This window comes from Mus caroli, chromosome 1, assembly GCF_900094665.2.
Source record: "Mus caroli chromosome 1, CAROLI_EIJ_v1.1, whole genome shotgun sequence".
Lineage (NCBI taxonomy): Eukaryota > Metazoa > Chordata > Mammalia > Rodentia > Muridae > Mus > Mus caroli.
Window position 1 is genome coordinate 152,526,563 of NC_034570.1, and position 14,274 is coordinate 152,540,836.

The 14,274-nt window shown below is 39.9% G+C and overlaps 1 protein-coding gene across 5 annotated transcripts in view; it reads right to left on the bottom strand.

Annotated features, from left to right (window-relative positions):
• Window positions 1-4,612: 4,612 nt before the first annotated feature.
• Window positions 4,613-14,274, bottom strand: part of C1H1orf105 (chromosome 1 C1orf105 homolog) — a 40,037-nt gene continuing 30,375 nt past the window's right edge. For 3 of the 5 annotated variants that reach the window (XM_029481746.1, XM_029481745.1, XM_021158867.2), the window contains exons 6-7: window positions 12,072-12,130; window positions 4,632-5,051 (exon numbers count right to left, since the gene is read on the bottom strand). In XM_029481746.1, the coding sequence (XP_029337606.1) occupies window positions 4,906-5,051; window positions 12,072-12,130 (205 nt within the window). In that variant the 3' untranslated portion in view covers window positions 4,632-4,905. Of the gene's footprint in view, window positions 5,052-12,071; window positions 12,131-14,274 lie in introns of all 5 variants that reach the window. The other 2 variants (XM_021158850.1, XM_021158859.1) reach the window with 1 other exon arrangement.

Sequence of the window (14,274 nt, forward strand, 5' to 3'; positions counted from 1 at the left end):
CGAGCACAATTATAAAATACTGCATTAGCATAAACCATTTATAGTTGGATGCCAGAACTTGCCTTTCAATGGCAAAACTTCCTGAGGGCCAGAGATAAAATGTATTCTTTGGGCCGGACACTTGCCTGAACTTGATAGAACTCAAGGGTTATGTCCGTCTGAGGGAGTGTCAGCAAGACAATTATCCAGATAGTTTATTGGGTTTCCAATGTCAAAGCTAGATTAGCTTCTTGGCATTTTCAAAAGGGCCTTTTGTTTCACCAGGTTCTGTTTTTGAGACAGTGAAACACTGAAGTAGTCCACAGTCCAAAAGGAAAGTCAGAGTGGAGGTTGCAAAACCCTCTGCCATTTTCTGCCCTCCAGTCACTGTTTAGAGCTAACCAATATTACCACGATCTTTTTCCTGATTTTACATATTTTGTATTCTTTTTGCATTTTTTCCTCAAATCTAGGGAATAAGGTTTCTAGCTTTTTTCCCCCAGCTTGGCATCCCCACTGAATGGCTCTTAATAGCTAATGAACCCAGTAAACTTCCCCTGAAATAGCCATTATCCTCCACCCATGCCTCACCTGGCTTTTCTGCACTTGGCTGACCAGGTGACAGAATGTCTTGCCAAAGACTTCACAAAGAACAAGTGATAACACGTAGCTATTTCTCTCCCATCAGCCTTGCGGGTGAGGGTCAATAATTGCTGCTCTGTTCCTGTGCAGGCAGCAGGTGCCTGGTGATACGGAGAGTGTTATTGCTGAAACTGCTGCGTGTTCCATTCTTGTAACTCATGCTCCATGCACTGTGTGTGTGTATCGTAAGTCCACACATGTGTATATTTCTCTCAATTGAAATAACTCCTTCAAAGGCAGAATCCTAATACTTAACCAAGTCTGCTTTCAAACCTCCAAATTTATGGAGCTTAGTTTGTGGTTTTACAGGCTAGTTAGTAAACCTAGGGATAGACTTGCCTTTATTTGAAATATATCTCAAATAGCTGGGTTGCTCCTGCAGGGATACAGTGCAGCGGGAGATGTTGTTATCCTTGTTAGGTTACACATTAAAAAAAAAAAAAAGAACAGATTTACAATTAGAATTACAAGAGAGCTGTGTAACGTAATGCTGAATTAAGTTGGTTTTAAGTAGAATACGGTGGAAGGCCTGCTTGACCACCCCAGTTTTCTCTATGGGTTAGCTTATTCTTTCGTTCACTGTCTTCCTCAAGATTGAACCCATGGTCTCCAGTATGACAGCAAGCAGCACATTCTTACTTAAATCTTGATCATTTCCACCCCGCCTCCTGGGGTTCTCTGTCTGTGTATGTGTGGGCATGTACAGGTGCCGTGTGTCTTGTTTTGTGAGAGTGTCTCTCACTGGTCTGGAACTCACTGAGCAGGCTAGACTGGCCACAGTGCCCAAGGACCTGCCTGTCTCCACCTTCCCAGTGTTAGGAAGTTCTAGAGCAGCTTCCTGTCGCCACAGCCAGCTTTTTATGTGGGCTCTGGGAATGCCAGCCCAATCTTTTCAGGTCAAGCACTTTACTGGCTTCCAGCCCCCTACATCTTGATTCTTAGTAGCTTTGTTCCTAGGTTTATTTAGAGATAGCAATCCCATGGTTCTTCCTTTGTTGGGCAGTACCAGCTCTGGACAACTGGACCAAGTGAAACCGAAACAGAGTGCCTTTGAGACTACTTGGTGTTATGCATGTTTAAAATAATGAACAGAAGCTGGCCCATGTGGAAGACCCTTAGGCCAGGGAGCCAGCAACTTGCTAACAGTTTCAACCCCCCCCTCTCCCTCTCCTCACCCAATAGTTGTGATCAAGAGAAAAATACAAGTGACACTGACAAGAAAGCACGGCAGTGGAAGCCTGCCCCATGAACCCCAGAATTAACATTGGGATCAGGTGTGACCACGAACGTGCATTACATAAAACACCGCCGGAGAGACAGTACAGCATGGATTTTGCCAAATTCAGCATTTCTTTCCATTCCTAACATAAGGGAATTATGCAGATTGACTGGTTTTTAAATTCCCTGTTGGCATGAGAGGAGGTAAGAAAAAAATGGTTAGGACTAACATCTGTAGATTTTTTACTTGAGTTTTTTTTTTTTAAGTAAAAATCAGGCTTTTGCTCTGAAATAAAAACATCTGTTCAAGATTATCCATTTTTCAAGTTTAATCTGGACCACACACAACTCTGACACAGGAGTAACATTACTCCAAGTGAGGACAGTGCTTGGCCTATTCATGGTAGCTTTTTGGATGATTCTTAAGAATGGTCAGGAGGTGGGATAACAACAGGCTCAGACTATTGCCTCTAAGGGAGAGGCAATTAAGCCAATAGGGACACAGTCAACCATTTGCCTCCCACAACCCAGTGGAAGCAAAGTATGATATTGGTAAGATGATTTATTTTAAATAAGTTTACTACTGATATAGAAAAGCCACACAGTAGATCTGCAGATCTCTTTGCAGGTTTGAATTTAAATGGAAGCAGTGGGTTAGTCATGCATGAAGATGTGTTAGAGGTGGAATCTCAATTCGGGGCATTCTGCACTTAGTGCTATTACTCTCCAGGATTTGATTGTAGGAACATAGTAACAACGAAACTCTTCTTGATTGGCTACTTAGCAATACCACTGAGGTCATCACTAGTATGCTGGGACCCTAAGAAGTCAGGTTTGGGCCTTAGGTTCTGGGAAATTTCCTACAAACTAAAATGTGAATCAGCAAACACTCAGATGCAAATGGAAACATGACAGTGCTGAGGGAGCCAAACGTCTGTTCTCACTGGGACACTAGCTGAGAAAAATTACAAAGCTCATCTGTCGTAAAGGGAAGATGATGCTATACATTAACCTGGAATTGCCTTCTCTCTAAGTCATCTACCGAGGGACCACATTACTTTGGGCATAAGTTAAACTACTCTATCATCCCTTTCCCGGAGACCTGGAGATGCAAGTGATATGTTGCAGACCTGAAGTCTTAAAATGTCGACTTGAAAACTTTCGGCCTTTGAAGTCCTTTTGAGCTCTCAATATCATGATTATTCACATAACACACACACACACTCACACACACAGACACTTTTATTTTTCTTCCTCAAATATGGTAGGAGTTTTCCCAAGACTAAGTGAAATGTGATAATTTAAATATTCTGACACCAAATGAATGTGCTTCAAAAATTATTTTTAAAAGTGTTTTTTAAATTTAATTTCCGTTGTGGTAGATATCAACAAATATAGCTCCCATTTGAAACTTCTTTAGGATTCTTAATTATTAAAGAGTGTAAAATGTTTCCAAGACCAAATAGTGTAAGGAACATGCCAAGGGGGAGAAAGAGGAAGAGGAAGAAAGGGATGGGGAGAGGAGGCGCGAGCAGGACAGAGTTCCATTATTCCATTCAGAGCATGTCCCCAAATGATATAACTTTCCACAGTACAGTGGAATCAAAGTATGATATAGGTGAGACGGATCACCTATCCTTGGCTCCATTTCTTAGAAATTATCCTACCCCTTGGTGGTGTCATACGCTAGTGGTCAGGTCTTTACTATGTGGCCATTATGGGGATTTAAGATCTAAATCATAGCACCCACTGTCAAAATAATGACAAATACCAAAATGCTATTCTTAATGATGTAGTTTTGGGGTGTTCTAGATAAGGCCATCTTAGTGAGATTTTAGCAGCACTTTATCCCCTAAGCTACACAGTGCTTACATTACCTCAAATAACTGTGCATGAGGGAACTATTTCCCCTAATTCATGGGTGTAGGCACCCCAAGTCCTTTCACTGAAGTCAGCATAAACAAACAACAACAAAGAAAAGCTTTTCTGTGCTAGACAATTGCCTGAAATGATAGAAGTCATGGGGACTACGTTTGAAGTTCTGAAACTCCAACTGCAGTGGAAACAAGATTCATAGCCTACCACAAATATAAGACAACAAAACAGGTTTTGTCTTTCTTTTCTTTGTTTTTGTTGAGTTAAATTTGGACACTGGTTCATTGATCTGAGATTTCTTAGCTTCATTCTTTAAAAAACAATCAGCACAGAGGCTGTCTTATAGGTTGGTCTAGCATATGCTTAGGGTCTGGGGTTCCACTAGGCAGTTGCTTCCTCAGAAACAGAAGGGCATTTGTTTGTCTGTTTGTTTTTATGAAACCTCATGAAATTTGGCTCATAAAATACATGACCAAATAAATAATATTTGTTAACTTGGAATTTTCCTTTGCATCGCACACATTATGTTCATATAGATCAGCGAAGACCAGAAAGCATGTGTTTCATATAAAATAACTTAATTATAAAATTCAAGCAAGGCCTGGATATGATTAAGCAAAGATTAGCTGAACACCTGATCAACATGTAAGGAAGTAAAATAGGCAATGTAGGGTGTAGTTCCTGTGACCACAGTTTGCAATAAGTAAGCATTTGTCACTTTCTAGTTATTACATCATAGTGTCCCCTATTTGCTATAAAATAAACTGATAGAGAAAAAAAGGTGATTTTTCTCCCTTATTGTGAATAGGATGAAGTCACAGGGGGCTCAAGGAGTCATCGCTGGTCCCCCTACCTGAAGGAATGGGCTAAACGACTTACATGGAAAAATCCATGACTTATAAAAAGGCTGCCATTTATTATAATGTAACATGCATTAAAAATTTCAGCAAAACAACATGAGGTACACTAAGCATGTTCTTTGTTAGTCAATAAGTCTTTATAGTTATGTAAAGTAAACCATGTTATCTTTAGGAGGAAGTGGTAAGAGCTAGAAAAGCAGCACATGGGAAGGAAAAAGTGACTCATCTTTTGGGAGATACACGATTAGGGGAAGGCACCAGTGTCAGAAACTGGCTTGGAGAGGTGGCCTTGTCCCTGAGTGTTTGGGGGTAATGAGCTCTGGCCACTCACTTACTGCTTCACTGTCTTGCTCATTCCTTTCTTTCTGGGAAAGGCACAGTGTTGAGTATCCCGAGGAGTTTCATAGGCACCTGACAGCAGCCTGTGGAAGACGGCAGTCCTAGGACCTATGATGGGCAGTCTGTAGCTAATGCTTTCTGGAAGACAGTGTGAAGAATAACAGAGAAATAAAGGCTTATAGACTGTTCTCACAAATACACAAAATAACCAAGGGCCACCAAAGGCTCCTCTAGCCTTAGCATACTCAAAATTCACATAAGAATTTCTTTTAATAGAACCATCTCATGGCAACAACATTTAGACTTTTATAAATCTGATTGAAAATGCCAAGTAAAATTTAGAAATAACACCCAAGTGTTAAGAATATTGCCAATTAAATTTAAATTGAAAATAAAATATAACTGGCATTGTAGTATTAGCTCAAGGGAAAAGAAGGTTCAGCTCTAAGGAGACTGTTCCAAGACACATGAATACATAGGTCTGTTCTTTGAAAAAAAAACAGACAGCCGTGATCTTACAAAAAGGCTACAGCTGGAAAAGCATTTAATATTTCAAAAGATACTCCATGATGTGAATAATTCAATCTTTACCATCTTGACCTCTTCTTCAACTGCGATTTGATATTTTTTTAAAAAGGTTTACATTGCTACTCTCCATACCCCACAGCCTTGTCTGCCTCCCAGGAGGACTGCTCTAACCAGGGACACAGGTGAGACCCCACCCAACCCCCACACCAGCTGGGACCCCCACAGAACCCAGCAGATGTGGGTTCTCTCCTGTGCTCTGTTGGAGCACCATCTCCCCTCCTGTCTGAACCTCCACGTACACTCTCCATGGGTCAGCTCTCCCATTCCCCCAGCCCCACCCCACAGCTCTGCCTGTCTCCCAGGAGGCCTGTTTTAACCCAGGACACACAGCTCTACTTGCCTCCTGAGAGGCCTGCTCCAATCTAGGACACCCAGGCCAGTTAACACCAGAGACAGTCAGATGGTGAAAGGCAAGCACAAGAACATAATCAACAGAAGCCAATATAATTGGCATCATCAGAACACAACTCTCCTACTACAGGAAGCTCTGAATATCCCTGAATATCCTAAAGTACCTGAAGAGCAACATTCTGACCTTAAATCCCATCTCATGAAGATGATAGAGGCCTTTAAAGATGATATATTTCCCCTAAAGTAGTGCAGAAAAATACAGTCAAACAGGTAGAAACCCTTAAAGAGGAAACAAATAAATCCCTTAAAGAAATACAGAAAAACACAGTCGAACAGGTGAAGAAAATGAACAAAAGTGGTACAAGACCTAAACTAGAAATACAAGCAATACCTAGGAAAGAGAATAGGAACTACAGACACAAGCATCATCGACAGAAGACAAGAGATGGAAGAAAGAATCTCAGGCATAGAAGAAACCATAGAAGAAATTGATATACCAGTCAAAGAAAATGCCAAGTATAAAAAGTTCCTAACCCCAAACATCCAAGAAATTTGAGACACGATGAAAAGACCAAACCTAAGAATAGTAGAAATAGAAGGGGTGAAGATTCCAAGTTTAAAGGGCCAGAAAACATCTTGAACAAATTCATAGAGGAAAATGCCCTCACCTAAAGAAAGAAATGGCTATAAATGTACAAAAAGCCTACAGAACACCAAATGGATTGGACCAGAAAAGGAAATACTCCCACCACATAATAATCAAAAGACTAGATGTACAGAACAAAGAAAGAATTTTAAAAGCAGTACAGAAAAAAGCCAAATAACATATAAAGACATACCTATCAGAATTACATCTGACTTCTCAGCAGAGACCCTAAAAGCCAGAAAGTCCTGGACAGATGTCCTGCAAACCCTAAAAGACCACAGATGTCAGTCCAGACTACTATACCCAACAAAACTGTCAATCACCATAGATGGAGAAATCAAACTATTCCATGACAAAACCAAATTTAAACAGTATATTTCTACTAATCCAGCCCTACAGAGGATACTAGAAATTAAATGCCAACATAAGGAGGGTAACTATACCTAAGAAAACACAAAAAATTAATTATCTCACAACAAACCCAAAAAGAAGAGAAACACACACACACACAGCACCACTTCCAACAACAGAATAAGAGGAACTAATAATAATTGATCATTAATATCTCTCAACATCATTAGACTAAGTTCACCAATAATATGACATAGGCTAGCAGACTAGATAGATAAATAGGATTCATGGTTCTGTTGTATACAAGAAACACACGTCATCAACAAAGATAGACACTACTCAGAGAAAAGGCCTGGAAAAAAGGTTTTCTAAGCAAATGGTCCCACAAAACAAGCTGGAGTAGCAATTCTGATATTTAATAAAATAGACAACCAAAAGTAATCAAAAGAGTTGGAGAAGGACACTTCATACTCATCAAAGGAAAAAATGCACCAAGATGAAGTCTTAATTCTGAACATCTATGCCCCAAATGCAAGGGTACCCACATTCATTAAAGAAATTTTATTATATCTCAAAACACACATTGAACCCACACAATAATAGTGAGAGACTTCAACATCCAACTCTCACCAATGGACAGGTCATCAAAACAGAAACTAAACATAGACACAATGAAACTAACAGAAGTTATAAACCAACTGGATTTAACAGATATCTATAGAACATTTCACAAAACCACAAGAATATACTTTCTTTTCAGCACCTCAGTGTACCTTTTCCAAAACTGAGCATACAATTGGACACAAAACAAGCCTCAACAGACAAAAGATTGAAATGACCCCTTGCATTCTATCAGATCATTACAGACTAAGGCTGCACTTCAGCAACAACAGAACCATCAGAAAGCCCACATATTCACGGAAATTGAACAACTCTCTATTAAATAATAACTTGGTTAGAGAAGAAAATAAAGAAATTCAATGAAAATGAAAGCACAAGATACCCAAACTTATGGACACAATGAAAGTAGTGTTAAGAGGAAACTCATAAATAATTTTCCCTTCATAAAGAAATTAGAGAGATCTCATACTAGCAACTTAATGGCACACCTAAAAACCCCAGAACAAAAAGAATCAAACATACCCAAAAGGAATAGACAGCAGGAAACTGTCAAACTCAGGACTGAAATGAACCAATTAGAAACAAAGAATCAAAAGAATCAAGAGCTGGTTCTTTGAGAAAAGCACCAAGATGATGAGCCCTTAACTAAATTTACTAAACAGTACAGAGACCGTATCCAAATTAACAAATTCAGAAACGAAAGGGGAGACATAACAACAGAAAAAAATAGCCAGGACTTATTACAAAAGCTTATACTGAACAAAACTGGAAAATCAACAAAATGGATGATTTTCTTGACAGATACTACGTACCAAAGTTAATTCAAGATCAAGTAAACTATCTAAACTGTCCCACAACCCCTAAGGAAATAGAAGCAGTCATTTAAAACCCCCAAATCCAAAGAAAAAAAAACCAACCAACCAACCAACTAACCACCACCAACAACAGCAAAACACCTAGGGACAGATGATGTTAGTGCATAATTTGACCAGACTTTAAAAGAAGAGATAATACCAGTCCTCTGTAATCGATTCCACAAGATAGAATCAGAAGGAACACTACCTAAGTTATTCTATGAGGCCACAGTTACCCTGATACCCAAACCACACAAAGACCCAACAAGAAAAGAGAAACTCAGACAAAATTCACTTAAGAACATCGACATAGAAATACTCAATAAAATTCTCAGAAACCTAATCCAAGAATACATCAAAAACACCATTCACCATGATCAAGTAGACTTCATCCCAGAGATGCAGGGATGGTTCAATATATGAAAATGCATCAATGTAATCGACTGTATAAACAAAGTCAAAGAAAAAAAATCACATGATCATCTCACTAGACACTGAAAAAGTCTTTGATAAAATCCAGCACCCCCTCATGTTAAAAGTCTTGGGGAGATTGGGAATTCAAGGCATATACATAAACATAATAAAAGCAATATACAACAAACCAATCACCAACATAAAATTAAATGGAGAGGAACTTGAAGTAATCCTACTAAAATCAGGGACAAGACAAGGCTGCCCATTCTCTCCTTATCTACTCAATATACTACTTGAAGTTCTAGCTAGAACAATAAGACAACAAAAAGAGATCAAGGGGATACAAATTGGTACAGAAGAAGTCAAAGTATCAGTATACTCAGATGATATAATAGTGGCCCCCAAAATTCTACCAGATAATTTCTACAGCTGATGAACAACTTCAGCAAAGTGGCTGGATATAAAATTAACTCAAACAAATCAGTAGCCCTCCTTTATACAAATGACAAATGGACTGAGAAAGAAATTATGGAAACAACACCCTTCAAAATAGCCACAAATAATATAAAATATCAGTGTAACTCTAACCAAGCAAGTGAAAGATCTGTATGACAAGAACTTCAAGTTCCTGAAGAAAGAAATCTAAGAAGACTTCAGAAGATGGAAAGATCTCCCATGCTCATGGATCAATAAGATTAACATAGTTATAAATGGCCATTTACCAAAAGCAATCTACAGATTCAATGCAATTCCCATCAAAATTCCAACACAATTTTTTTTTACAGACATCAAAAGAGCAATTTTCACCTTCGTATGGAAAACCAAAAAACCTAGGATAGCTAAAAACAATCCTGAACAATATAAGAACTTCTGGGGCAATCAACATCCCTGACCTCAAGCAGGACTACAGAGCAGTAGTGATAAAAACCACATGGTATTGGTACAGAAACAGACAGGTTGATCAATGGAATAGAATCAAAGACCATGAAATAAACTCACACACCTTTGGACACTTAATTTTTGACAGAGAAGCCAAAACTGTACAGTGGAGAAAAAGCATCTTCAAGAAATGAACCTGGTCTAACTGGCAGTCTGCATGTAGAACAATGTAAATAGATCGATATTTGTCACTCAAGTCCAAGTGGATCCAGGACCTCGACATAAAACCAGATACACTGAATCTAATAGAAGAGAAAGTGGGAAAGAGCCTTGAAAGCATTGGCACAGTAGAGATTTTCCTCAACAGAATACTAATGGCTCAGGCTTTAAGATCAACAATTGACAAATTGGGACCTCTTGAAACTGAAAAGCTTCTGTAAGGCAAAGGACAATATCAATAGGACAAAATGGCAGCCTACAGATTGGGAAAAGATCTTCACTAACCCTATAACTGACAGAGGGCTAGTATTCAAAATACACAAAGAACTCAAAAAGTTAGACTTCAAAAAACCAAATAACCCAATTAAACAATTAAAAATGGATACAGGGATAAACAGAGAATTCTCAATAGAGGAATCTTGAATGGTAGAGAAGCACTTAATTCAGTACATTTAATCATCAGGGAAATGCAAATCAAAATGACCCTGAGGTTCCACCTTACACCAGTCAGAAACTCAAGGGATAGTACATGCTGGCAAGGATGTAGAGAAGGGGAAACAATCCTCTATTGCTGGTGGACTGCAAACTTGTACAACCACTCTGGAAATCAATATGGCGATTCCTCAGAAAACTGAAAATAGTTCTACCAACACATCTAGCTACATTGCTCCTGGGCATATACCCAAAAAACTCTCTACTATATCACAAGGACACATGTTCCACTGTGTTCATAGCAGCCTTGTTCATAATAGCCAGAAACTGGAAGCAACCTATCTATTCCTCAACAAAATAATTAATACAGAAAATTTGGTTCCTTTACACCTGGAATACTTTTCAGCTATTAAAAACAAGGGCATCACGAATTTTTCAGGCAAATGGATGGAACTAGAAAATATCATCCTGAGTGAGGTAACCCAGACCCAAAAAGACATGCACGGTATGTACTCACTGATAGGTGGATGTTGTCCAAAAAGTACAGAATATTCATGATATACCCCTCAGACCCTAAGAAGTTAACCAAGGAAGGTCCAAGCAAGAATGCTTAAATCCCACTTAGAAGGAGAGACAAAATAGTCATGGAAGGCAGAGAGAGGGAGGGACATTGGTGTAAGTGGGAAGGGGGAGGGGAATGGGGGGCAGGATCAAGTATGAGAAGAGCCAGGAGAGAGGCCCAGAGGGCCAAGAGAACTAAGGGAAATACACAGCTGCCAGGGGTGGGCGCTGGGGGGAATCTCTAGGAAGTTCCAGAGACTTGGGATGTGGGGAGGCTCCTAGCACTCAATGTGAGTAACCTTAACTGAAATGCACAACAGTGGGGGATATGGAACCTGAAGATACCACCTCCAGTAGCCATACAGTACCCCCAGTGGAGGGATGTGGACACCAACCCACCCACAAAACTTTCAACCTGAAACTGCTTCTGTCTAAAGGAAATGCAGGTCAAAAATGGAGCAGAAACTGAAGGAATAGCAGACCAGTGACTGGCCCAAGTTGGGATCCATCCCATGGGCAGGCACCAATCCCTAACACTATTACTGATGCTATGTTGTGCTTGTGCACAGGAGTCTACCATGGCTGTCCTCTGAGAGGCTCTATCCAGCAGCTGACTGAGACAGATGCAGATACTCACAACCAAGCATTGGATAGAGATCAGGACCCCTATGGAAGAGTTAGGGGAAGGATTGAAAGAACTGAAGGAAATGGCAACCCCATTGGAAGTTAGTGTCAACTAACCTGGACCCTGGGATCTCCCAGAGACTGAGCCACCAGCCAAAGAGCTTGTCTGAAGCCTCCAGCATATATGAAGCACAGGACTGCTTTGTCTGGCCTCAGTGGGATAGTATGTGCATAATACTGTAGAGACTTGATACCCCAGGGTGTGTGTGTGGGTTCTTTGGGTGGGGGGTACCCTCTCAGAGGCAAAGGTGACCTAAGGGAGCTTTGGGGGAAAACATGACATGAAAACATGTGAGACCCTTGGAAAGGACAGAGTGAGCTGGAGGAAGAAGAGGAGGAAGAAAAAGAGGAAGAGGAGGAAGAGGAAGAAGAGAAGGAGGAGGAGGCTATGTAACAATCACAACACTTCAAAAGACAATATGCAAAATAAAAAAGGGACAGAGAATGGAATTTGCTTAGAAAAATTTAAGAGGCATCATAGAAACTATGTCTTCCATTCTCTGGCTCCAAGCAGAGTAGGCATTACACCAGAAGTACTTACTCTAAAAGACAACATACCTGTTGGAATATCATTGTAGGAGTTTAACTGCTGCACTTGCGAATGAAGGCTCACCTCTCTGATGGAAGAATCAAGAGAACGCATGCATCAGTTGGTTAGAGTCTAATGAAAGAGAATTGGGTCTTTATACAGAGAGCAGGGTGAGGTGCACCGTGGCCTTGCACCAGGGCAAGAGACTAAACTGTCCAAACACCATTTACTCTCAGGAGCTTTTCCTCAGTAGTACCCTCGTGAGTTTTGATAAAACCTTTATTTAAACATATATTATTCTACTATAAGAACATGTAGAGTCTAAAACTAGTAAGGATTTAGGATTTTTTTTTCTTTTGTTTTTTTGAGACCGGGTTTCTCTGTATAGCCCTGGCTGTCTTGGCACTCACTCTGTAGACTAGACTAGTCTCAAACTCAGAAATCCGCCTGCCTTTGCCTCCCAAGTGCTGGGATTAAAGGCATGTGCCACCACTGCCCAGCTTGAAATATTTAATTTTCATAAAAAGTAAGAAATCTTCCAATTCAGTCAATTTACCCTTGAAAATCAAAACTAAGGAAACATTTTAGTTAGAGACTTTGTGATGTTTCCATTCCTCTGTCCCAGCAAGGCTGTGGGGGTGACCCTTACTCCAAATACATTCAATTCCAAAACATCCTAGATTGAGCTAAACTGCTTAATTCCTCAAGACTTACAATTTGTTACTATTTGATGAACTTGCCAGCAATGTTTCTTAACTTATGGGTCATGACCCCTTTGGAGATGGCATATCAGATATCCTGCATATTAGATATTTCTACTGCAATTCATAACAGTAATAAAATGAATTAATTTTATGCTTGTAGGTCACCACAACCCGAGGAACTGTATTAAAGGGCCATAGCATTTGGAAGGCTGAGAACCAATGTAGAAGGCTAGCTCTACATTTTAATGTGTCCACTTCCAAAAAGATCTTCTGAGGTTGCTTTGTTACCAAAATATATGGCTGGCCTAAACAAGTTTTAATTCAATTGTCACTGGAGGCCTCACTGAGGTGAAGTAAAAAGGACGCAAAATCCATCCATTGTCCATACTGCGCATGCAATCGGCAGTACTTTCAGGAATGAATAGTTTAAGATCTGTGTGTTCTACCATTCAACACATAAGAATGTGTGTCTCCACCCTTTCTGTCTTCCTCTCTCCTTCATTCCTTACATTCATCAACTATTAGCTCTTGTGGTGGCTCCAGTTAAAATCACTTAGAAGCAGGAGGGCTGGGGAGAAGGCTTGGTGATTAAGAAGGCTTGCTTCTTCCAGAGGAGCCGGATCAGTTCCCTGTTCTTATGCTGGGCTCACATACTTCAGTTCCCGACTATTCAAAGACTTTTTCATCTCTGCAGGTGCAACCCCCCCATTCCCCATGACATACACAAACATGAAGATAAAATATATCTTTTTAATAGGGGAAAGGGAATTGTTTCGATGGGGACAGTGTCACTGGCTATATGTGTGGTGACAGTTAAAAAGTGTAGAGATTTTATAAGCAGCAAACAGAGCCAAGTCCATATTTTACAGTCACTCTAAGGAGGTATCAAATTGAAGTGTTAGGCTTTCTTTCATTATGATGAAAATGAAACCAAAACCAAAGGTTTGGGAGAAATTTAAGATCAATCCATTTTTAGCCACAGTTTAAAGGAACAGGAAAGATTTGCTTAAAATAAAAGCAATGAATGATTTGGGGATTAAGTGCTTTACTCAAAGTGCAAAACTTTCTGAATAGGCCAGGGTAACAGGATTCAATGTCTCTGCGCAGAAGAACCCACTTTTGCTCAGAAAGCATTGATTCAGAGATCCCTATTTAAAGTTTGCAAAGAGTATTTATCAGAATTACTTTTATCATGATAAAAAAGTATGAGTAAATGTTATTAGTGTTGGAACTTGGACTGCCGGGACACGTGTTTCCTCCATGGCCTTTGTGTACCCAAGCCAGCACTGGTACACCATGTCAGTGCACCGGACTGTGTTGCAGTCTGGAACAAAAGGTTGTGATGTTGTAAAAGCAATCAGAACACTTGCTTCCGAGCCACATAGGGTTACAGAAAGACCAATTAGCTTTTCCCATCTTTTTCTATATATAAGGGAGAGAATTAAATGTTGCCTTGGGGCCCTATATAACTCCTTTGTGAAGGGGACTCTATGCTCACATTCCATGGTCTATCATAAGGCTTTCAGAA